This window comes from Hibiscus syriacus, unplaced genomic scaffold, assembly GCF_006381635.1.
Source record: "Hibiscus syriacus cultivar Baekdansim isolate YM2019G1 unplaced genomic scaffold, ASM638163v2 tig00110020_pilon, whole genome shotgun sequence".
Classification (NCBI taxonomy): Eukaryota; Viridiplantae; Streptophyta; class Magnoliopsida; order Malvales; family Malvaceae; genus Hibiscus; species Hibiscus syriacus.
Window position 1 is genome coordinate 1,744,632 of NW_024062568.1, and position 25,119 is coordinate 1,769,750.

At 35.9% G+C, this 25,119-nt stretch overlaps 2 protein-coding genes and 1 pseudogene across 2 annotated transcripts in view; all 3 read right to left on the minus strand.

The window, feature by feature from the left end:
• Positions 1-308: 308 nt before the first annotated feature.
• LOC120213189 lies at positions 309-1,880 on the minus strand (annotated as a pseudogene).
• Positions 1,881-4,399: 2,519 nt separating this feature from the next.
• LOC120213188 (steroid 5-alpha-reductase DET2-like) lies at positions 4,400-5,783 on the minus strand. Its single transcript, XM_039211328.1, has 2 exons — positions 5,381-5,783; positions 4,400-4,905 (listed from the first exon to the last, which is right to left on the minus strand). Exons 1-2 carry the CDS (start codon positions 5,696-5,698, stop codon positions 4,435-4,437), a joined length of 789 nt encoding a protein of 262 aa, XP_039067259.1. The 5' UTR covers positions 5,699-5,783; the 3' UTR covers positions 4,400-4,434.
• A 1,094-nt stretch (positions 5,784-6,877) lies between these two features.
• The window catches only part of LOC120213191 (ubiquitin carboxyl-terminal hydrolase 13-like), a 28,946-nt gene continuing 10,704 nt past the window's right edge, over positions 6,878-25,119 (minus strand). The window contains exons 11-32 of the mRNA XM_039211329.1: positions 17,077-17,151; positions 16,884-16,962; positions 16,642-16,788; positions 16,472-16,552; positions 15,919-16,038; positions 13,969-14,091; positions 13,418-13,495; positions 13,235-13,323; positions 13,051-13,159; positions 12,903-12,971; positions 12,615-12,722; positions 11,921-11,976; positions 11,628-11,805; positions 11,418-11,519; positions 11,263-11,334; positions 10,175-10,240; positions 8,837-8,902; positions 8,340-8,423; positions 8,078-8,194; positions 7,809-7,883; positions 7,634-7,720; positions 6,878-7,319 (exon numbers count right to left, since the gene is read on the minus strand). Of these exons, the coding sequence (XP_039067260.1) occupies positions 7,278-7,319; positions 7,634-7,720; positions 7,809-7,883; positions 8,078-8,194; positions 8,340-8,423; positions 8,837-8,902; positions 10,175-10,240; positions 11,263-11,334; positions 11,418-11,519; positions 11,628-11,805; positions 11,921-11,976; positions 12,615-12,722; positions 12,903-12,971; positions 13,051-13,159; positions 13,235-13,323; positions 13,418-13,495; positions 13,969-14,091; positions 15,919-16,038; positions 16,472-16,552; positions 16,642-16,788; positions 16,884-16,962; positions 17,077-17,151 (2,023 nt within the window). The 3' untranslated portion in view covers positions 6,878-7,277. The remainder of the gene's footprint in view (positions 7,320-7,633; positions 7,721-7,808; positions 7,884-8,077; positions 8,195-8,339; positions 8,424-8,836; positions 8,903-10,174; positions 10,241-11,262; positions 11,335-11,417; positions 11,520-11,627; positions 11,806-11,920; positions 11,977-12,614; positions 12,723-12,902; positions 12,972-13,050; positions 13,160-13,234; positions 13,324-13,417; positions 13,496-13,968; positions 14,092-15,918; positions 16,039-16,471; positions 16,553-16,641; positions 16,789-16,883; positions 16,963-17,076; positions 17,152-25,119) is intronic.

The window sequence follows — 25,119 nt, forward strand, 5'->3', positions numbered from 1 at the left end:
TAGTTGTCAACTCTCATTTTTTTTCTATTTTTCTTTTCTTTTTAGTATATTTTTCTCTATTTGACCCACTACTTTTTTTTTTGTTGTCCTCTTGGTTCCGAAGCTCGCACACCCGTCTTTAATTCGATCAAAGTTTATAGATGATTTGGCCACCGATAATCTTTATACATAAATATTTCATATATCTATGATTTAATTTAAATATCTGAATTTTCCTATTTAATAAATATCTCATTTTTTTTATAATGGAAGTGTTTATTTTATCTGAATTATTCCATTATATTTGAAGAACAAAGAAACAAGTAGACTCATCTTTCTCGGATCCTAACCGGCAACCCACCTTTCATCCTAAGAGTTGAAGACATCGTGTTGAGGAGACTTGTATTTCCCTTGTACGTTTATCACAAACATCTCCATCACAGCTGCGACTATCGATTTCATCTGAATATATGACATGTCTTTCCCTAAAACATCCTTGGTTCCCCATGGAATATGGGGAATTTAAATGGATTCTCTTGCTTGTACTTCCCATTTTCATCGACCCACCTTTCCGGTAAATATTCTTCGCAATTCTTGCCCCATATCGCCTCCATCCGCCTCATTGCATACGCATGGTATGTGAAAAACCAACCTTTCCCTATAAACGTGTCCGTCTGGAAGTATGTCGTCGGTTAGACAAGCTTTTGTGTCGATGGGAACCGGTAGGTACAATCTTAAACTCTCGGAAATTGATGCATGAAGATAGTGCATGTCACGTAGTTCGTCGAATGTGTATGTGTCGCCGATGGTTTTCCCATTTCGTGTTCGTCGTTAGTATGTTTCGCGTTGCGATAGTAGCCAAAGAACCAAGTCAAGGCTGAGGATGTGGTGTCTCGGCCTGCTAGGATGAAGCTTATGATGATATCCCAGAGAAACTGAGGCGAATTGTCATCGTTTTTGATGAATCTCGAGAGAATATCTTCGTCTTTGATTTCCTCTTTTGTTTGTAATCTTGTTTTTATGATGTTATCGGCGAATCCGTGGACGGTTTCGATCGATTTCTTCAAGTTTCGCTCCGATCCCACGTTGAAAATCCTGTTTATCTTCCATAAAAAGGGGAAAGCATACATGAATCTACCGAAACTAAGCATTGTAGCCTCTTCAAAGGCACGCATGAAATGAGAACCATTTCCATTGCGGCCAAGACAACCAGGGTCGACACTGAAAGCTAATTTGCATATGTTATCAAAGAGAATTGCTCCAAAATCTCTTGCAAATCCAATGTCACAAAGACAAACTTAAAATTAACTCGACATTCATGATCTACTTAAATAGAACATAAAATACCACGATCATCATCCGACAAGTACTTGATTCGTTTCCGAAGCCCGGTTTTGGACCGGAATCAATCTCGTTGAAATCTCGAGCCTAACACTATTCATTATGAAATTCTCAGCGATTTGAACTCGCAGGTAGATGCTTTCCTTTGAATTTCCCAAAGATCACCATCCGAGTTGAACATACATTGGCCGAACAGGTCCTTGAAAATCCCAGTGAACCGCTCCCCTTTTGGGTAGTTCTCGAAGTTGGTCTTGAGAGCATACTCTACGTTCAAAGGATTCGCAGTGATGACCCCATGGATCTTAACGGGACGGTGAAATACGGCGGTGTTAGTCGGACACCGTCAAAGGATTCCGTTCGTCCAATCAAGAAACGACCGATGCCGGTTTCACAAGAAATCGAGCAAGGCGCCGAGTATGGGGTAGATTTTTAACCCATGATTATTTCCATTATGTTTATGGTGTAAACAGAAGTAGTAACAATAAAGAATGATGAGAGAAAGTAGTAATGACTGAACTGAGAAAATGAGTTCCGTTTCCATGGCTAGAAGGTGGAATTCAGAAAAGCGAAAGAGATAAGATTTATGGATGGCGGAGAAAGTGGGGATTTATGAGAATTTTTTAACTGATACTTTATAGAATAATGAAGCTGTCTAATAATTGATGGCTTTGAAAATGGCTCTCCTGGTAAAACCTGGTTGAGAACAGCACATAATGTATAATCCATTTATATTTGTTTTCTAGCCTGTTTTAATAAGTTGTATTATAACATATCTTTATTTATTTTTTTAAATTTTTAATAACTTTGTTATTATTACATGTTTTATTTTGCTCTTATGATACATCAACGATCGTTTAGTTGTTGTTTTTGCTTATCTTTTTTTCGGGGTTAAATCTGATATCATCACGATCGGTCAATATGCATTTTATTTATTATCATGTTGATCTTTCTGTTTTAGATCTACGTGATTTACGTGTTTGAATAGTTTTTCACATTGCTCGATTCTGATTTATGATTTGTTGATAGTTTTTCAATAACTTAATCCCTTTTATAGTTCGTTTACCGATACAGTGAGATCTATTTGTATCTACTTTTTTTCAAGAATTTAATTGGTTAGGTTTTTTAACATTTTCCTTGTGTGATCTTAAATGGCTAGTTTTCTTGTGTTAATGATTATAGAAAAATGTTCTTATTATGTACTCTCTCTGTCCTACTAAATGTGTCTCTTTTGATTTTTTAAATTACTCCACTCAAAATATCTTATTATAAAAGTTAACAAACAACAACATTTTTTTTACCTTTGTATGTCTATTCTTTTACAAGAATCAAAATAAATCTATCAAATCACTTTTTAGGGATAATTTTACCATTTCATTTGATTAAATGTATCTTCTAAAACTATGTACATAGTTAATACAATACACAAATTATAAGACAGATGGAGTATTTAGTTTTCGTTATAATTGTAAAACTTCATAGTAATTAAGATATTGGTTGGGAGTGTTGCCCTCATCTCAACAGTGTTCAATCCGAATTAATTAATTAACATATCAAATATCACTAGTTATATAAAAAATAATTTTATTTTTACTTTTAATAAAATTAACGACTTATATATATATATATAACCTTTATAATCGAGAAAGTAAGGATCTAAGGTAATGGAAATTTTTTTTAAACATCGATAATGTATATATATTTTATAAATTATAATTATTTAAACTTAAAATCTTTTTATTATTGAGGTGGCTGGATGAGTACTCAATTTATTTATTTTTATTAGAAGGCAAAAGTGCCCAAATAATACTACTGTGAGTGTTTAATTTTCAAACTAACGTGTTTCCAATATTATTTCTCCATCTAACGTATTTTCTACTGTAATCACCTAAAGACCCCAAGATATCTCGGCGTCTTTGGGCTAAAATTTTTATACATAGATTACTCGGCGTCTTTAGTTAATATTTTTCTGATTTTTGAAAATTTTACCAAAAAATCACCTTTTCCTTAAATAATTACGTTTCAGACACCCTTTGAGATAATATTCTCGATCTAACACCCTTCGCAAAAGACGCGGCCCATGCACCGTGCCTTACGCTGATGTGGCACCACGTGGGTCGCGTCTTACTATCGTCTGACACACGCACCAGATAGGCGCGGTGCATGGGCCTCGCCTTGAATAATTATATCTGTATTTCTGGCTTTTAAACTTTTCTCTTGGCTATAAATACACTCTCAACCTGTAAACATTCACAGCAATCCTCTCAACTAGAAGAATGTCGTCACTTCAGTACAAATATCCAACATCATTGTTTCCGTTAACTTATACAGATTTCCATCCAAACGAAGCAACCGCTTTCCATTTTATAACAGCAAAAAAATAAAATAATTAAATAAAAAAATAATACAATAATTAAATAAAATACTAACAAAATATTAAATATAATAAAATATACCTTATAAATAAAATTTGAACGAGGTTTGGTTTTTAGAGGATTTGAGAGAATTTGAGAGAATTTGGTGTGGTGAAAATAGTTGAGAGTGGGGTATTTATAGGATGGGATGGATGGTGTGAACAGTCAGTTGGGTCGGTGGGATGGAAGGTGCATGGGTCGCGCCTTCAGTATTTATTCTGTCCCAACGTGGCCACACCTTATCTCACATGGTGCCACATCACGTAATACGTGGTGCATGGGTTGCCTTTCTGCAAAGGGTGTTAGATCGGAAATATTATCTCAAAGGGTGTCTGAAACGTAAATATTTAAGGAAAATGTGATTTTTTGATAAAATCTCCAAAAAAAAATGCATAGTAAGCAGAAAAAAATTAACGACGCCGAGTAATCAATGTATGAAAATTTTAGTCCAAAGACACCGAATATCCTGGAATCTTTAGGTGATTACTGTAGAAAATACGTTAAATGGGGAAATAAGGTTAGAAGCACGTTAGTTTGGGAATTAAACACTTTCTGTAGGGGCACTTTTGATGCAATAAAAGAATATATTTTCCCATAAGCAAATCAATTGAAGCCTCTTTTGTATTGCATAATAAAGTTGTAACCAATTGGGACGGAGATGTTCCAATATATATCTAAGAAACACAGTTTGGCCCATTTATATCTAAAAAACATATGGAATTAGGGCTTTAACCTCTTTAGGAAAATCTTCAAACTTGGAGATGTACCATCTCCTGGTGACATAACTCCTACACACCAAGTAAAAAGCAGAGCCTAGGGTTGCTGACAACGAGTACAATGTTTGAGAAATCAAACTGATTCCCAATAACCCTAAAATCTCAAACAGATAGTGTGGGCAAATCACCATCCCAAACAAACCACCTCTGGGGATCTTGTAACCTTTGCCACCCTCTTCTCTTAGCTTGGAAAGAAGGTAATGGTGGTAGAAATTGCCACTAATTCCTATTAGAAACAATGCAATTCCAGGGTTCTTCAAATCAATGGAGGGCTCTGGGAGTCCCAGGGTGAGAAGTTGGGTGTAAATGAGGCTAAAACTGAGAAAAAAATAGCTGACAGATATGATTATCATGGAGTCTATACCCATCTCTCCACTGTATTTGTGTATGAAAGCCACCTGCAATGTTTGTTCAACAAGTTGTAAATCTCAATACATTAAAGCATAACAGAAACAGGGAAGAATTCTCTTTAATCCGGATTCGAGCTTGTGTTATAGTGCGTAAAGTGACATAATTTTTTTAAACAAATATTTCCTTAATTAAACTACACATTTAGAACATTAATTATTATTTTTATTTCATTTTAATCACTCACATATATATTTTTTAAATTATACATAACATTTAATTTTAGTTTTATTTTGATCTTTTATTGTGAAAAAATTTATAGAAGAATAAAAAAATATCACCTCAATAATTTTATAAATTTTTTAACTGCAAGTAATTAAAATAAAATAAAATTATAATATTAGATATGATTTAAAAAAATATTTATACTACTACAAAAGAACAAAATTTATAATTAAAATATAAAACGTGTAGTTCTACCCTATAATCAACTTAGGCTATTAGGGGGGGACCTGAAAATATTACCTCAAAAACTCTCTTGAAGAAATGGATGGTAATGGCGGATTTGAGCAAAAGAAACCTCAAATCTCCATCTGGGAAAAGCCAAAAGGAAGCAACGCCGGCGAGGAAGGCCGGTGTGTAGAGGAAGAACATGCCAACCCTACTGGGAACTTTAGAACTAATTGAAGAAGCAGCAGCATTGGAGAACTTGGAATATTTCAAGTGTATCCCCCTTATCTCTAAAAACCCAAGAATTCCCAACGAGGTCAGAGCTAAAACAGATGCTGCAGTGATGGCCAACCTCGGTGGAAATAGAACACCAAGCACCATAGGAATCGCCATTGCCAAAACTGAGAGTAGAAGAAGATGAAGCTAAAAGATATAAGAAGTTGGACCGACGAATCGAGTGTGTATAGGGAAGCGCCGGAGGTAATCCATCACGCGTTAAGTAAACGCAACTCCATAAATGCTATTAACGTGGACCGATCCTCCAACTTCCCATTTGTATAATGATTGACTTCAAAACAAAAGATTTTTTTCTTCTAAATTTGGATATTTTACTCTAAAAGTCATTAAATTATTAGTTAGATCCTGTTTTAGTTACGAAACTAAATATTTTACCAATTAAGATATTCAATTTTTAATTTAGATCCAGTCAACCCATTGATTATTAATTGTTAACACAATTGTCGACCTTTATATAATATTGATCTTCATTATTTATATATTTTATTAATTTAATTTTAAAATCTTTCAATTAGATAATAATATGTATATAAATTTATTGAATTATTACTACAATAATTTCGGTCATCAATTAGATTGAAATTGAAATTTCAATGACCTAATTGACAGTTTTTTAATTTAATTATCGAAATAAAATCAAGTCAATAATTTAATCACCTTAAAATAATTCACTCAGAAGATTATCATTCTAGTATTTTTATTACCTATTATTGGCAATTTTATTAACTGTTGGTGGCTCTATTATAGTAGATATAATTTACTTTTCAAAGTTTTATTAAGTTCAACCGATATTTCTCGAATAAACAAGAAATTAAAAATGTTGTCACTTACAATAGAAACAACATATATATATATATATTCTCAACAAAATTGTCAGGTTATTTAGAAAATAAATTCTCTAAAATAAGATAAAACATTTTAATCGGTTTTTAAAGAAGAAAAACTAACTAGAATTCATTGCATACATAACAAAATTTGACCCTATACTCAATTTGATCAAGTTCAATCCTAATCTTTTCCAAAATTTAAAATTTTGATCACCATCTTGTAATAAACATAATTTCTAGATTTAATTCTCATCCAATTTAATCATTTTAAAGCCCCTGTAAATTAATAATATTATCCCATACTACTTGGATCAGGACTGGTTACAAATTTTAGAAAATACAGGGACCAAATTTACCAAATTAACTAAAATTGACCACGTATATATTACACGAAAGCTGGGAGGGTCCCCGTAAGCAGTTGACAATATCTTCTTACTCTTTGGGCATCTTTGCAAAAATCAATTCAAGAACTTGGTGAATAAATGAAAAACGATTTAAATCTCTTAACAGTCTATATTTTCTATACAATCCCTACTCACCAGCCCTCTGAAAGGAAAATTTCAACTGACAACAAATGCAAAATCAAAATCTCTGAGTACAAAATTACAACGCTACTTAACATGAAATGCTTATCTAAACTGCGTTGCCGACGGTTCCGAACTATTGGGAAAACATGCAGAGAATTTGTAGGTCGAAATCTTCCCATACCGCTGAATGGATCGCAAATGTTCCTGCAGTATTGAACAATGAGCCTCCTCCGCGCTTCTTCGCTTATTACACAAAGTTGGATGTAACGTCTAGCAACAGATTCCACCCAATACAATTGCTGCTCATCTGGTTTTCAATCTCTAATTGTAGATTTTTACTGGTTTCTCAAAAGCATGACGATTCTGTAAAATTTAATCAAGATGACGATAAAGCATCTTACGAATGAAATAAGTATTTCCTTTCTCATCAACCAACTTATGTGGTACGGACAGGCATCTAGAGTCGATAAAAACCCAAGTTTCCACTACTAAGAATGGGCTTAAATTAAGAATCTTTAGATTCCAAACAAATCTCAGTAGACTACTATTCATGCCACTATAATATAGTGATCATCGACATCATTCTAGAAACCAGTTATATTCGTATAAAGTGGCGGAGCAACATGGTGGCTCGGTTTAAAGTTCCAGAACTAAGAATAAATTGAGAAATATTATACCTGATTTGCTGCATATGACCGTTTAGGGGCATTGTCAGTGTGTTCCAGTCCAAGATACTGTTCCCAGGCACCATATACATCCCTTCTCTACAAAAACAAAGATCAATGAGGAAAAGAGTACATCCCAGGGAAAGTGACAAGTACAAAACTTAAAGGTGATAGAGATTGAAAGAACCTGAAAACGAGTAGACACAACATCAGAGTCCTGAAGATAATCGGGACGACTCAGTGACAGAAAAGCAAACTTCCACTGCAGGGGGAAAAAGCAAAACCATGAAGCAATTACTTGGAATGATGGGCAGAATTTGTATAACTGTTCAGTTTGCTTAAATCCATAAAAGAACACAAGGGGGAAAAGAAAAGAGAAAATAATACAGAAAACAGAAAAGCAATGCAATCTCGATAAACATGATAACTTGATTTCTTTGTCAGGTAGAGACATACCTTTGCAAATTCCTCATCCGGAACCTGTAATCTTTTCTGAATTCGCACTTTAACTTCGGCTAATGTTTCACCCTCGTGAATAACAAGGAAAAATGGCTCCCCAAAATTCTGAACTTGCTGTTAAGGTTGACAAAAAAGTTAATGAGCAAAACAAGTAAATCTTTATGTCGAGGTTTTTTAAACATTCATCAATACAAAATTAAATATTTTTGAAACAAAATTGGTCCACCCACGGGTGGGAACAGCATTCATGATATATCACCTGGTTTTGTGTTGTATCTTTCATAAAATGGTAAACATGAATCAAGCGATCATGAGGACCAAGGTTTTTCTCCTCTTCCGGTATCTAAGGCAATAAGAAATCAAGATCAGACACGAGTGAAAAAGATAACAGAAGAAAGAAACAGGAAAACAAGAAGCTCTGTAGTTTGAATACCCCATTGATACCAGACTAGTCAGAATAGTTGATTATTTTGGTCAGTGTTAAAAATAAAAAATTGACAGAGTATATAAATGAAAAAAGTATCCAAAGAACAAAAATGTCAAAAGCATAGACATAATTTTGCATCTCTCCACCGTTTTGCTGTTTATGACCAGGGTAGGCAATGAACAGCTAACAGACATATCAAGTGGGGATTCAGCGTTGTTATACTTGTTAAATGATTCAAGGCAGTGACATGGAAACTTAAAAAGGTTTAAGATTGGTAAACTGTATTGAGAAAACAAATCGGGACATGCTTGGAGAACAAAGAGCCTTACCTCCTCTGCACGTAATGTCCAATATTGATCATTTATGTTCTCTATCTTTTCACTGAGCGGGAAGATCTGCAAAACCAAAACCAGACAACAAAGTTAACAAAGCAATCATAATTTGTATGAATTCCTAAACAAACCTGTAGGAATTATAGAATTATATGAGCTGTTACCATCCCTTTAGTTAAGGGATTCTGTAAATATTCTTTCAATCCCTTATTTTAAGGGATCATATCTCCTAGGATTAGTATCTTTCCTAACTTAGAGTTTCCTAATTTAGAGACATAGTTTGTATATACAGATGAAATACGTCCTATTGAATTAATAAGAAAAATACAGAGACTTACTCTGATTTCTACATGGTATGTTTTTTTTTCAACCATACAGAAAAAGGTCAGATTCTGGAATTCTTGCATTTGTCTGCCAGGTATCTAACCAGTCATTGAACAACTCCAGCGAATGACCAGGACTTGATTTTGGTCATTGAATAGAAGCGACTGCCCCAGAGATGGACACGACTTATTTTAGGTTCCAAAGAAATAAGGATGGGTACAATTTTCAATTTTAGACAGAAATAGAAACTAAAATTCCTTAAATGCTCCGATTGGGAATTTGGATTTGGATTTTATTTGCAATGTATATGATAAAAAAATAAAATGCATACATTAGAGATAATAGTTATGATTCAATATAATATAGTAAAAACGTGGATTTATCAAATCCAAATTTACAGTTGGGATTTTAAAATCACAACTAAATAGGCTTCTTGCAAATCCATGGATTTGAGAAATAACAATGATTGTTGCATTTTTAAGTGTTTTATTACTCAATTTACTACCTTTAAAATCCAACTCCAAATTTTGAAATTCAAGTTCCCAAAAGCTACCAAAAATAATTTAGCAGAAGTATTGCTATAAGACACAAAATTTCAGGACAATTACAATTAAATAATTAGCGCAAGATAACTTTAAACAAGTATTTTAAAACACAGGTCCAAATCATAACTCAACATGCTCATGCAACCGAACACAGGAGCACCCACATTACAAATGGCAATTCAGCAGGTCAAGTCTTTTCAAATTAGACATTATGGTTATTCGGTTTTGGATCTTTGATTTCAGAGTCAGACAAATTTATGTTGAATCATTCTAGTTTACATTTCAGGTTCAAATTTGTGCGTTGCTGGCTGTCTTTTCCTGGTCAAACGGGTTGAGTGAGTTTTGGGGGGTTCGAGCCTACTATGTCAACTCTTCACATACACATGCTTGCACAGCCATTTTTATGCATAAAATCCAAGGGAGTGCACTATTATTAATAATTGCTTCAAGGAAAATTACTGAATACCTTGTAAATCTTGTGATAGAAAACCTCAAGTAATCTAAGTTCGGCACAAGGATGCGACAACTCCACCTGTACCACATCAAATGCAAAGCAATTTGTTGAATTCCGATCTTCAAGGAAAAATATGGAGATAATTCCCGCACACAAAGTTTAACTGGAACTTATTTCTCACATGAATACAGTTATACAAACAATTAAGCATGGATATGGATTAAGGAAAATATGATTTTGCAAACCAGAAAATGATATTATGTTTTCAATAAGCTAATTATACTGTCATGCATTTCACTTTATTATCTATAAACAGAAAACATTAATACCACAACAAAACAAATCTATTTTACAAAAGTTGCAGCAAAAAAAAATTTTGGCATTCTAATTTTTCTAGAAAACAATAACTTATGAGTACCAAAAAAGGTGTCATATAGGTGGGTGGGAGGGTAAATAACTTAAACTATTAAAGAAAAAGAAAATTCTCAATCCGAAAAGAAACTTAAAACTTCCACACCACTATGCTAGAAAATTTTCTTTCCTTTTATCTTCTCAATCTTCTTCCCACTATAAAAGGACATGCCTTAAAACTATTTGTAATTTCAATTGGAACAAACCAAGATGTCGAAAAGTCGTTGGACTCAACATTTAGGTGTAGATAGGTGGAGAAAGGCTCAAAACTTAAAAAGATATGGATCTGTTTCAGATCACTAGGCTCAAAATTGGTGCCCTAACCAGACCGGCCTTATTCTTTATTTTAGATTTTTTCCTTCACTTCCTCAACATGCTGGAGAGTAATGCAAAGAAAATGCTAAGGGAAAGGAAGAGAAAAGGGCAACTAAAAGGAGGGTTATAAATATTGGGAGAGAAAGAAACAATTATGGGTGAAGCGATCCTAGGAGAACAGTTACTTGGGTGATGGGTAAAGAGAGAGAGAAATGGTAAGAAGAGTGGAGAACTGAAGGAAAACAGAGTATTTTAATTTCTAAATAACAGTAATTTGAAGTATTTTTGTAAAGGCAATAAATAAATGGAAATGTTACCCAAAGAACATGGTCTGCTTAATAAATAAGTGTAAAAAACAAAATTGCAATCGTTACCTTTGTCTTGAGGTCATCAAGAACATCCCCTACAGTGCTCTGCTTTGGCAATCTAATAGTATGAATAACTACCTGAGAATTAACATAATTTATGAGAGGAACAATACCTGACAATATACGCTGAAATAAACATTTAATTTATACTCAACACTCACTTCATCTTTGGTAGCGTGATGAAAAGCAACTTTCAATGTTTTGAGGCCTTGGAGTTCTGGCAAAGGTATATCCAACACTTCATAATACAGAATATCAGAAGTCTACCAAAAATAGAAAATAACTCATTTCAGAAATAATCAAAATTATTATAATTGACAGAAAAACATTTAGGAAGCAATGATTGGTATAAAAAAGAACTAAAATAAAACCTGATTGTAGTGAATCAGCATGTCAGACAAATGTTCCACTCCTCGGTACTTGACAGGTTGGGGTTTAGGTTGTTGGGAATAACAGTTATGGGATGTAAGCCTAATTTTGGAAGGATCATCCAAGCCAAGATGGCGAGCCACCTTTTCAACAACATCATCATAATTGTGAAGCTTTGACCTAGGCAAATCATTAGGAGTGTGAACAATATAAAACAAAATTCAGTCAAACTCATTACTCTCTGTTCAGAATGTATCCACTTAAAAAGTGTAGAATTTAGTAATAAAAAGCTTACAACTCAAGAGAAAATTCATCCTCCTTTGGCTTTTCCAGAGATCTAAATCGAACAACCTAAATAAAAATATAAATAAATTCGAGAATAAAAATCCTCAATTACACTAAATCTTAAAACATAAAACATGTACAATATAATGGGTTTAAAATTAAAATCACAGACCTCCACAAAGCATCAGTAACTAAAGTCCTCTACTCCTAGAATTTGAACATATATTACAGATGCTGATTACATAAAAGTACATTTAACCAATAGAAATAAAAACCTTCCCTCTCTATTATTCCATTTAATAGACGCTTTTACATTTTTTTCGCAAAATATAAATGCTAGTATGCCATAGAAAAAGAAAAACATAAAAAATGAATAGGAAACAAAAGACAAATGGCAAAAAGTAAAAAGCAAACGTCCAAGCCTAAAACTTAATATTGTGAGGCCAACCATTAAATAGTATAGAAATTAAAAAGATAACCCATATCTCAAGTTTGTCCCCTACGAAAGCACAAAACTATGGCTAAATTTTAAAAGAAAGAAAAAAATCTTCCATCAACAACATCAAGAAATTTCAATCCATAGAACATAAAAAAATTGCAGCAGCCAGGAAAAGAAAAATTAGAACCTCATCAATGGTCCAATCTTCATATGGTAACAATTTCTCAAAGAAGTAATACTGCTACCAAGAAGATTATTCCTATACCTGACGATTATGCACATACTCCAGAAACGAAGGAACGTCAGGATAACGGCATTGTTCGCCAACAACTTCAGAAATTTTTTGAAGGCATATAATATCACCATCTTCAAGCTGCATACACACACAAAGACCAAATAATAATAATAGGCAATAATAAAATTAGGAGAAACAGCAAAAATTGTTCAAATATCGAGATACAGATAATTGACTAAATGTAGATTAGTGATTTTATAACAAAGGCTTGCCAACTTATGGAAGAAAACATTGTACTTGAGAATTGATTTACCACACCTGACTGGTACGGAATGTCAGCTTCTTGTCAATGTGTTCACACATGACATTGGGTTCAAATTTTATTTCCTGTGTGGAAGAGACAGGTGATGTGGTAAACACATTCTTTGAAAACAAGATGCATCAAAAACATAATAACCAAACCAACCTCGTAAAGTTCAATCTCTTCATCAGGATCAAAGCCTGCCATTTTGTTGATCCTTGCCAGTATTTCAATTGGCTTCCCTGCACCCTTCACAAACATCCTCCCAATATAACTGGCATCATAGAAATAAAAGCATCAGTAATCACAAATAGCTCCATTATAAACAAAAGCAGGATGTGGGAATCACCGAAGCTCCTCTTTGTATGGGTCATAGAGTTTAAAGAAAAGAAGAATATCTTCTTTAGTCTTCTCAGGCAGAGCTCCTGGCTGCATATCCTGAATAATGCTAAAGATCAGAAATAGGGCACCACCACAAAAACAAAGAGCCTCAAGCAAGCCAAAATCTAAAAGAATTTTATCAAATAAGTACCGGCCCAAGCTCCAGTTCCAGAAACAACTTCAGCTCTGCATTATTTGCCTTGTTCGAAACCTCTCTCAATTGTCCTACCTGATTGAAGTTATTACAGAGGTCAAATCATACACACAATATTGCATTAGGATAACATACAAGAACAAGACAAACAACAGTAAGCAAAGCAGATAATGTGGGCGGACAACGATGCTTACGCCTGCCATAAACCTGGAAAAAGTTAACTACAAAAATTACTACATATCCATATTTATGACTAGCAGAATGCATATCAATTGCCTCACACAATCAACCATACTACAAATTATTCAACACATATACAGATACATAACCATATTTATGATTAGTAGAATGCTTATCAATGGCATCACAGAATCAACCATACAACAAATTATTCAATACATAAACAGAATTTGCTTAATGACTAGAGAGTTAAACTGATGCTCGGACCCAGGTACAAGGGTCAGCAGCTGATAAGAGTTTAAGCCATAGGTCATAAAACATGCTTCAGGTTAAAAGAATTAAAAGCAGAGGAACCAAAGTCCACTTACTGATTGTGCTTCCTCCTGATGAGTTAACGGACGATTTGGACGGTATGTATGGTTCTGCCGCTTGGCCCACAGCCAAAAACGTTGATATTGCACAGGAATACCAAACTCTTTAGCAACTTCTTCCTGATAATAAACAATAGGACATAAAGTGTCTAGAAACTTCCAACTTTTGCCTGGCATTAACTTCCAAACTTGCAGAAAAAATAAATGTATGTTGAATTCTAGACAAAATAGAGATCATCACAAAAACAAAACAAAATAAAAAGCAAATAAGAACATATCTAACCGAAAAGAATACCCTCCAAGGACCATGCACATGGAGAAATCCATACATTTTAGTTCAAATCATCAAATGGTATTGGTAAGAAGTTAAAACTATATTTATCTCTTTTAACTGCTTGATTAAAACAACAGAAAATACAAGTAAGCAGAGTGAAGGGAAAAATCCACATTTAATCATCTCCAAAATTAAGACAGAAATTTTGGTTATAAGGTCTGGCTCCCAACATACCACCAATACATAAGGTCCAAATTTTACTGAGGCCACCAAAAGTTCCTTAAAATTGATATTTCATTAGGATAAAACCAAACAAGAATGGCACTGATATAAACTTTCAGAATTCAAGCCTTTAAGATTGGGCCTATGGGTCTTGGGCAGTGAACTTGTAAAGACTATGATAGGCTAGTTAGTTAATTATTAGTATATATGTAAGTGACTGTAAATATTAGAAGGGTAAGAGGAATGATTATGATATTCAATAAGCAGTTAATCTTGACTCTCACTTTTTTCTCTCTGTTCTCCTAATCTTCTATCTTCTTCTACTTCTTGTTTCTCTTTGAATTTTCTGTTTCTTATTTACGTGGTCTGTGTTTAGAAAGGCCATATCAGGTACATAGAAAGGAAAGTTAAACAACATATACAGGATACTTGACTACCAGGAAAAGTGCATCATTTCAAAGAGAGAAGATTTGGAAAAAATGCATCCACATTTGCATCTTAATTGGTGATGCCATGGCTTAAATGCCTTCCACAACATGCAGCATGGCCATGCTTCTCACCCACATTCTAAACCAGATTAGTATTAAAGTAATCAGTCCTGAATCTTTTGTCAGACACTTGAAAATTTTCAGACAAGTGATAACCATCGCATCAACATCAGAAATTTATCAAGCAGAGTCCTAATCTATGCAACCATCTTCTTCACCAATTTCCCTATAAACTTCACTAGTCAACATTCTTCACTCCAGAAGACTCTTACAAATTCTTCATGCAAAAATTCACAAGAACGGGTAATAATGAAAACCACAATGGTTCTTCCATGCTTTTCAATCACATTGAGTCATCCACTGTTCTGAACTTTTTAGTAGGAGCTCTCAAAGTCAAGAGTCAAAAGAAAACAGAAATCAACACACCTCAATTTTAATCAAGCCCAAAAGGTCTTCAGGAGAGAAAAATGAGAAAACCTAATTCAGATCGTTAAATCATCTAAATAGTTTTTCAAAGAAAATTAAGGTTAATGCAAAAGTATTACTTAAATTAGAGTCTGAATACACTGACTTTTTATTTGGTACCTTTAACTAAAAAAACTCCAATGTGGCACTTTTTACCTCTCAGCATCTTTTTTTTTTCAATCCACTCATTTACCCGGACCAGCAGATTTGGTCGGTTCCTTAAATATTTGACATGAAAAAAGATCTAACACAATCAGTTTGTTCCCCAAATGCAAAATGGTCTCCTACAAAATACTAGAAGATTGGAACAATTCCATGCATACATGAAAAGTACCAGAAAATCACCCTAAGAAATTACAAGCAGGAAGAAAAATCCAAGTAAACCTCAAGAAAACGAAGGTCATGGAATGACAGAATTACTTTCCACTTTTTCTCGAATGTTTGGTAGCAGAAATTTAACAAAACCAAGTCGGAAGATCTAGTCTGATATTCAAGTACCTTGAAAACATTAAAAGGCATCTGCTTCTGAATTCGAAAGCTACGAACTTTTTCATGATCCACCAGATCAAAGTATATATCCCTTCCAATCTGCTCAACTAGGTCTTCATTACGTGCAACCTGATGAAATACAAAAACAAGATAAGAAATATATCTTGAGGGCAGGGAAGGATATCATTATTAGGCATATCTTGAGGGCTGCAAATTGGGAAGCTGACAAATTAGCCAAAGATGGGATAGGGTGATGTTTTGGTTTCTGTATACTTGTGTTGATGTGTAGGAATTTTTCCTATGTTTAGCTGTGGTTTTTAAGTTTTATGTAATTCATGGGGATGTTAGCAGATTGTGAGGGTCTGCTTATGATGCACTATTGTTTCATCTAATAAATTTTTAGGCACTCTTTTCCTCCTTTCTTTGTCCTTCATGTTACTTACATAACATGGAGGGTGAAAAAGGGGGTTTTTAATGAGGCCTAATATTCTATCAAAAAAAAGATAAGAAATATATAAAACCATAGAGAGAAAGAGAGTGAACAGCATTAGGAAGGTTGTACCTTTATAACAGTATAGAGATGTGCCTCTGCTTTTTCCTTTCTCTTTTGCTCCTTTTCTTCTTGCTCTTTCTTCAATCTTATCTGAAATGTGAAGTTCAAAGCACACAGCAACAAACATAAACAGCATTGCAAATTTAAATTAGTAATTATAAAAAATCAGGGAATCTTACTCTCAGGTGTTCAGCGACGTCCTTCTCATCCACATTACAGATTATTTTGTCCTTGTCACTTTCTCGAATATACACAAGCATATACGCATTTGAATATTTAGTAAATTTAAATGGAGTGTTGTTGAACCCAGGATTTGTCTGCGGTAACTGTTGAAGGACGGGGTAAGATAAAAATATCTGCTAAAAGAAAGCAACCACAAAAGAGACATCGCGTTTGACGCACGACGATCAGAGAACAATACCTCTTCTTCACCACCATACTGCTCCTCCAATGCCCTCTTTACGTCTTCTTTTGTTACCCGTTCATCATCAAATTTGAACCTTGATGACCAATCCCAATAAACATTAAAGTGAGCATAAATAAAACAGGAAAACAATGATGGGCAATGAGCATAAAAGCCAAGAATCAAGAAGTTTACAAAACATGATAAGTACCACTGATCTAAGATGGTTGGCCTGATATAAGCATAGTAGTGCCCACCATGCACCCCACCGCTATGAACCAAAACACTGCATACAATGTGATAGAATTAAGATTACGTTATTACTACTCTTTTGCACAAATAATAGGTTACATAATTTTTTATAAGCACTCAAGAGAAAAAAGATGGAGAAAAGTTCAGCAAACAAAAGTAACAGAAGCAGAAACAAAGTCTGTATTTGCATCTTAATCAACACAAAACCAACATAGCCTTAAATTGACATTTTCATTACTACTCTGTTTTTTTTATAGAAATTGGATAGGCCTCGTTAAAAACCCCCTTCTTAACCTCCATGTTACAACAATAACATGAAGGGCATAGGAAGGAGGAAAAGAGTGCCTAAAAATTCATTAATACCAGAATAATACATATCCATCCTAAGAAGTTCTGTTACAACATAAAACTTAAAAACCAAACACAGAACATAAATAACCAACTCAATAATTGTGCAACCTAGTCAATAATCTTAGTAAAAGGGTCTCCCATCGTACGCTTAGGGAATTATTCTTAGTCCATGGCCCTGTTATGAGAGTCTTTATTCCCAGCCAAACTAGAAATCCAAAATACAGATTTTCCACTTTTGCTTTTGTTCATTTTAAGAGGGAGGAGGATCTGAAGAGGGCTGTTGAGGAGTTTAACGGGATTGTGGTTGATGGAAGGAAGATCTCAGTTAGTCCTGCCAGATTTAAGGATGAACGTTCAAGGTCAAGGGTAGTGCTTTCTCCTTCAAACTATGTTGCTGGTCAGAGTAATGCAGAATCTTCAAAATCAAGAGGAAGAGATAATATTAATAGAAGTAGAAGGGATGATAGATCTTATAGGGATGCTCTGTTGTCTAATGGGAATAGAAGGGGGAACAATGATCTAATGTCTGAGGATATCCAGAGGAGGAATGTCAAGGGAAATATATTTGAGATGCATATCCCAACAGACAGTGCCAACTGGGTGAAGAGGTCGTTAACAGGGATTATCAAATACTCTTTTCAAGTGGAGTTCATTCGGACGGCATTATTAAAAGAAGGCCATGATGTTCAAATTGCGAGATGGGGCTATGTCTGGAATTCTTGTGTGATAGTTCTTAAATCTCAGGAGGAGATGCTGGAGTTATGGAATAAAAAGGAAGAAGTTTTAAATCAGTGGTTCGAGCGAGTGGAACCTTTACTGAATGAAACCGGGGTACCAATGGCCTTTTGCATGGCGGAATTAAAAGGTGTTCCTTTGTTATGCTGGAATGAACCCTTCTTCGAGAAGTTGGCTGGTAGATGGGGCAGTGTGGTAGATATCCATGATAGTACAAGGAAAAGAGAAGACCTCACAATGGCAAGAATCTTATTGAAGGTGGAAAGTCCTTTTGATGTTCCAGAGGTTATTACTCTTGGATCGTATGGAAGATCATTCAAAGTAAGTATCAAGATTGGATCAACTAGTGAGTATTCTAGTTCGTTTTTCAGTAATTTTCCGGTGGACGATTCCGGTGAGATATTTTTTGAAGAGAGGATGTCTGAGAAGGATGAAGACAGATTGTTGTCAGTTCATGGGGAAGGTGAGACTTGCGCAGCAGGGGAAAATCGTTTGTCAGTGGACAATTGGATTGACCAGGGAGTGTTTCGTGTTTCTGGAGGAGCTAGTGAGGACAGACAGCTAGCAAGACTTTCCTTAGATAGGAAAGATATTAAATGTGGTCTGCCAGAAAGTCAGACTGTTGGAAAGTTTAAAGTTGGTGAGTATGCAGGCTTGGGGATTAGAAGTCAAAATTATTCGGCTGATGGATCTCAGGCCCATTCTGAAGACTCTGGGCAGTCTGGGTCAAAATACTTTTCGGGTTTTATTTCTGGGCCAGCTTTTACAATTAATAAGTTTGGGGAATTGGTTGAAAACCTTCATTTATCAGGAAAAAGTAGGGGAGTGTCCAATGTATTGGAAACGAGTCCAATTGTAGAGAAGCCATTTAGTGTAGAGATTGAGCCCGAAGAAGAAAATTTAAGACCGATGGAATTGGTTTCAAATAACAACTCAAGGGGGAGGCAATTACATCGCTCTAGAAGAGAGTTTACAACAGAGAGTAATGTGCTGGAAACTAGAAGTCTGAGCAATTGTAAAAGGGTATACAATAGGTCGAGGGAAAGAAGATACTGGTATGGGGATTTGTTGAACATCTCGTCTGAAACAGGGGGTACCGTAGTTAAGCAGAGGGAGCTAGAGGTTGATTCCAGTAATAATAATCAGCTCTGTTTATCAGTAGAGAACATTGCTGATGGGAGTCTTTTTCCTTATCCTGATAATGGATCTGGGGGTGGGAGTGTAGGAAGGGAGATTGAAGGTTATTTTTCAGAAGGCGAATGCTTAAAGTCCAAATCTGGTTTGCTGATCAGAAGGAAGAGAATAACTAAAAGGATCCTGTATCGTGAAGCCCTCGATCAGGTGAGCATTGATACAGCGTCCTCCTCAGCTTTTTCGATTCTGTTGAAATAAGCGGTAGAAACGTGGGAGGTTAGCAAGCTTTTGGGTGTGTCTTTTAAGGAAGGGAAAGAAGCCTTTTTGGATAAAATCATAGCTTTAGAGAGAGGCGTGAATGGGGTTAATAAAGGTTTGGTTGATTGAGGGTTGTGTCTGTACCTATTTCCTTTTTGAAGATGACAAAGTTAGTAATATGTTCATGGAATGTTAGGGGTTTGGGAAAAACGAAAAAAAGAGGGTTGTTCAGAATTTAGTCTCCAACTTTAATCCTACTTTTCTTTGGCTGCAAGAAACTAAGGCTGAGAAATTTAGGAAGTCTTTTTTTAGGAGAAGTGGAATTAATAAGCTTAAAGGAATTTTGGAATCTCCTTCAGTTGGATCAGCGGGGGGCCTGTTGTGTTGTTGGGATGACAATGTCTTTGAGCTGGAGAGTCAGTTTATTAGCAGGAGATTCATAGCTACCTTCGGTAAATTTCGGAGTATTGATTCCAGGTGTGCTTTCATCAATGTCTACGGTCCAGCAGTGGAGGAGAAATCGGGTTTTTTTGAAGAATTAAGCAGTTTCCTTAGTGGTCAGACTTATCCCATTTGTGTGGGAGGGGATTTCAATGTTTATTTACAAGAAGATGAGAAATTGGGAAGGGGACAAAGTAGGAGTTCAATGGAGATCTTTAATGAGTTCATTCTTCATACGGGCTTGATTGATCTCCCTTTGAATGGGGGTAGGTTCACTTGGTGTAATAACCAAGAGAATCCCACTTTTGTAAGATTGGACCGTTTTTTGGTTGATTGTCGCTTCCTAGAGCTGTTTCCGGGCATTTTGCAGTCCCTTCTACCAAAATCTTTGTCAGATCATAATGCTATAGTTCTGGAGAATAAAGGAGTGGACTGGGGTAGAAAACCGTTTAGATTATTCAATTATTTGATGGATGAGGAGGGTTTTGAGGATCTGGTTGTTTCTTCTATTCAGAGTGGTAAGGATAGTCAGAAGAAGGCAGGCGTTTTTAGTCTGTTGAGGAACACCAAACATGCAATTAAGAAGTGGTCTGGGAACAGAGATAAGTATCCAGGTGCTTTGATTTCTGAGATAGAGAAGAAAATTTCGTTGATAAGGATGATATTCAACAGAAGCAAGGAGTTGTTGACAGTGAGGTATTAACTGAATTGAAAAATCTTAGAGCAGAATTGTGGAAGCTTCATAAGATTCAGGAGCAGATCTGGTTTCAGTACTCGAGAACTAATTGGATTGCGGATGGGGACCGTAATACTAATACTTCCACACTTGTGCTACGATTAGGAATAAAAGGAATGCTCTACTTGCTTTAAACTTCAAAGGGGAAACAGTTGAAGACCCAACTGCAATTAAGGCCATAGTTAAAGAGTATTTTTTTAAGATCTATAATGAACGAACTACTTTAGAAATTGATGATTTGTATCTGGATTTTCCCAGAATTTTTTTGGAGCAGAAGCAGTTCTTAGAACAGGAGTTTTCTGAGGAGGAAGTATGGGATGTGGTGAACTCTTGTGGCAGCAACAAAGCTCCGAGTCCTGATGGCTTTAATTTGGGATTTTTCAAGAGGTTTTGGCAGGCCCTTAAGGTAGATATTATGAAATTCTTTCATAATTTTTACTTGGGGAAGGAATGGGAACATGGAGTAAATCACACATTCATCACTCTTATTCCTAAGATTTCAAACAGTGATGGTCTGGACGATTTCAGACCTATAAGCCTTGTTGGTGGATTGTATAAGATACTCTCTAAATGTCTGTCAAGAAGACTTAGGAGCTGCATTTCAGATTTGATCAGTCCAAGTCAATTCGCTTTTATCCCCGGTCGGCAAATCCTGGACTGTTCTCTTATAGCAAATGAAGGGATTGACTATTGGAGGAAGAATGGTTTAAAAGGGTGTGTTTTTAAGGCTGATTTCAAGAAGGCATATGATACTCTTGACTGGCCTATCTTGTTCAGAATAATGAAGGAAATGGGCTTTGGTTCTAGATGGATAGGTTGGATTTCGAAATGTGTCACTTCAGCAACTGTTTCAGTTTTGGTGAACGGAGTTCCTACTGAGGAAATTCCTATGGCGAGGGGTCTTCGGCAGGGCTGTTCCTTGTCTCCATTGTTGTTCAATATAGTTGGGGAACTCTTGAATCTATTAATAGTGAAGGCTGTTTCAGGAGGGCTGTTTTCGGGATTGGTCATTAGAAAAGAGGAGAGGAATTTTAATTTAACTCATTTGCAATTTGCTGATGACCTTATTATGTTCTGTGGGGCGTCGAAAAAACAGATCTTGAATGTAAAGAGGGTTCTTCGGGTGTTTGAGATTATCTCTGGTCTCTAGCTGAATTTAAAGAAGTGTAAATTATTTGGGGTAAACTTAAAGGAAGAGGAAATTAAGGATTGGGCAGCTATGATTGGATGTTCATGGGCTCTTTTCCCTCAGAATATTTGGGACTCCCTCTAGGTCCACATAGGAACTCCAACATTCTTTGGGATCCAGTGGTTCAAAGCTTTAATAAGAGGTTAGCGGGCTGGAAAGGCTCCTCTCTGTCACTGGCAGGCAGGCTAGTTCTAATTAAATCAGTTCTATGCTCACTCCCTACATACTTTTTGTCAATGTTTAAGGTTCCAGCTTCAGTTTATAAGAATCTAAATTCTATATGTCAAATTTTTTATGGGGTGTTGGTGATGGGAAAAAGAAGATACATTGGGTAAGCTGGTCCGATGTTTGTAAACCAAAAATTGAAGGAGGCTTGGGGGTTCCTAATTTAAAGGTGGTGAATAGGGCACTTTTGGAAAAGTGGGCTTGGAGGTTTGCTATTGAGAGGGAGGCGGTTTGGAGGGAAATGCTCTGTATCAAATATAAATTGGATCCTTCATTGATGCAGTTTGACAGTAAAGTCTCTCCTAAACTCTCTTGGATGTGGAGAGATATGGTGAGAAATCATTATCAAGCTGATTCGTTGGGCTGTAGTATCAGAGGTAAATATAGCTTTAAAATTGGCAATGGGAGGAACATTCGGTTTTGGCTAGACAATTGGACAATGGATCATCCTTTGATGGTATTGTTCCCTAGAATATTTTCTATTGCAGTGAATAAAGCAGGAAGATTATCTCAGTTTGGGGAGTTCAGTTCAGGGGGTTGGATTTGGAACGTTCAGTTGAGGAGAGAGTTGAATGACTGGGAATTTGAGCAATGGGCAAATTTGATGGTTGTTATCTCTGATTTTTCTATTTCTGCTGATGCCTCTGATGGACTGTATTGGAAGGGGAATGGGGAAGGGGTTTTCACTGTGAAATCATGTGTCAATCTATCTTATTCGGGTTCTCCCGATTAAGAGGAAGCTAAATTTTGGAAGTCTAATGTTTGGAGGGGTCTGTTGCCTCCAAGAGTAGAGACTTTTCTTTGGCAAGTTACCTTAAAGAAGTTGGCGGTCAAGACAGCTCTGGTTAAGAGAGGTGTTCAGGGCATAAATGATACTTTGTGTTCTTTCTGTAATCTTGAAGAAGAGTCTTCATCGCATTTATTTTTTTCCTGTTCGGTTGTTTGGCCAATTTGGATGAAATTCTTGGGCTATTGGAATTTTCAGTCGGTTTTTCATGCAGATGCTAAAAGATTCCTATTGGCTTGGAATGACTTGAAAACCAACTCTCTTATCTGGCCATTTATACCTGGAGCTGTTCTATGGACAATTTGGAAGACCAGGAATTTTATAGTGTTTGAAGGAGGGAAGCTTGATCGAGCAGAGATTTTCTTTCTAGCTAGGTGCAGGCTTGCTTCATGGTTTCTAGCTAAGGAAACTCATATTACTATTTCCAAGGATGATATTATTGCTGACCCGTCCATAGTGGATTTCTACTCGTCCCATTCTAATCGGGTTTCAACCGTGTTTCCTTGGTCCCCTCCTCCAAAAGGTTTTATTAAACTTAATGTGGATGCGGCTACCTCGAGTGATTGGAAGAGGAGTGGCTTAGGTGGTATTTTGAAAGACATGTTTGGTTCGATTCTAGGCTCCTTTAAAGAGCCTGCTAGTCCGGGGCCCCCAACTTTAATGGAATTGAAGGCTATCCTAAAGGGTTTAGATTTTTTTGAATCTATTTGTCATAGGTTTAAAGATAGATTGATTATTGAGAGTGATAGTCAGGTGGTAGTTGGCTGGATTAAGGATGTGGTCTCTTGTCCTGTTGTTTATGTTCAAATAGTTAAAGACATTATTCAAAAGCTTAGTGTTTTTGAAGGTTTTATTAGTTGGGTTAGTAGGACAGCCAATATAGAGGCGGATGTCCTAGCTAAGGCGGGTATTGGTTGAATTATGCTCTGTTAAGGGTTGTTTCTTTCTGGTTTTGTATCTCTTGAGGGAGATTGGTTTGTATTACTTTGTTATATTTGAGTTTAATGAATCCTAGGGCACTCCTTTCCTCCTTGTGTGGATTAAGGAACTATTGTTAAGTTCCGTTAATCACCAAGGGGTTTTATTGAGGCCTTTTATTCCTATCAAAAAAAAAAAATTATCCCTCTACTCTCCACTAATGCAGCAACGTCTTTCACCAAAGGCTGGAACATAGGAGTACATACACCCGGATTTTTAATCCATTTCAGTGCATTAAGGGAATCTGATTCCAAGATGACCCTTGGAAATGAAACCAAAGATTTCTCCTCAATATACATCAACCCTCTTTTTATAGCCAACAGCTCTGAAAGAATAGGAGGACCCCCCCCCAATCCTTTCGAAAAACGAACCCTGCTGCAACCCTTGAGCATCCCTTAACAATCCACCAATGCCTCATTTATCCCACTCCTTAGACATCGCACCATCAACATTTAATTTAACGTAACCTAAGGGAGGAGCAGTCCAACATGAGGAAGAAATAGAATCCTTCTTCCTTCTTACCCCCAAATCAACTATTTTAATATCACCCACTAGAGAATCAAAATTAATCGGCACATCATTGAATCTCGCGACAAACCATGATACAATTCTAAAACGAACAAGGAAGAACAATAACGGGCCATCCACCTTTCCTTTCCCAAAAATAATATCATTTCTACACTTCCAAACCGTCCAAAGCACCGCCCTAGGGATGAACTTCCAAATGGTGGATTTCGGGATTAAATCATTCCAAACGATTATGAAATCCAACAAAGTCTGAGGTGGCACAAAAGATACATTCCAAGATGACAAGAATCTATACCACAGGCCTCTAACAACCTCACAATGAACCCTCGACTTCTTTGAGTTTAACAGCTACCTCCCTAACAATGGAGGCATAGACAACAGGACAACAAGATCCATCCTAAAATATGGGTGTTGTTTATACAGCCCTCACTACCGTCATCCATCATTAGTCTTCCACCTTCAGTCGCTTGTCGTCCTCCGACCATCGTCCGCCGTCCTCCAACCACCGTTCGTCGTCTTCCGACCACCGTCCACCGCCGCACTCCGACATCCTTTTGACGTCGTTTTTCTCAAGGATATTCGTCTACCCACAACGTTTCCTTTTTCCTGGTTATTTTTGTTAGATTCCTTTTCAATCGGA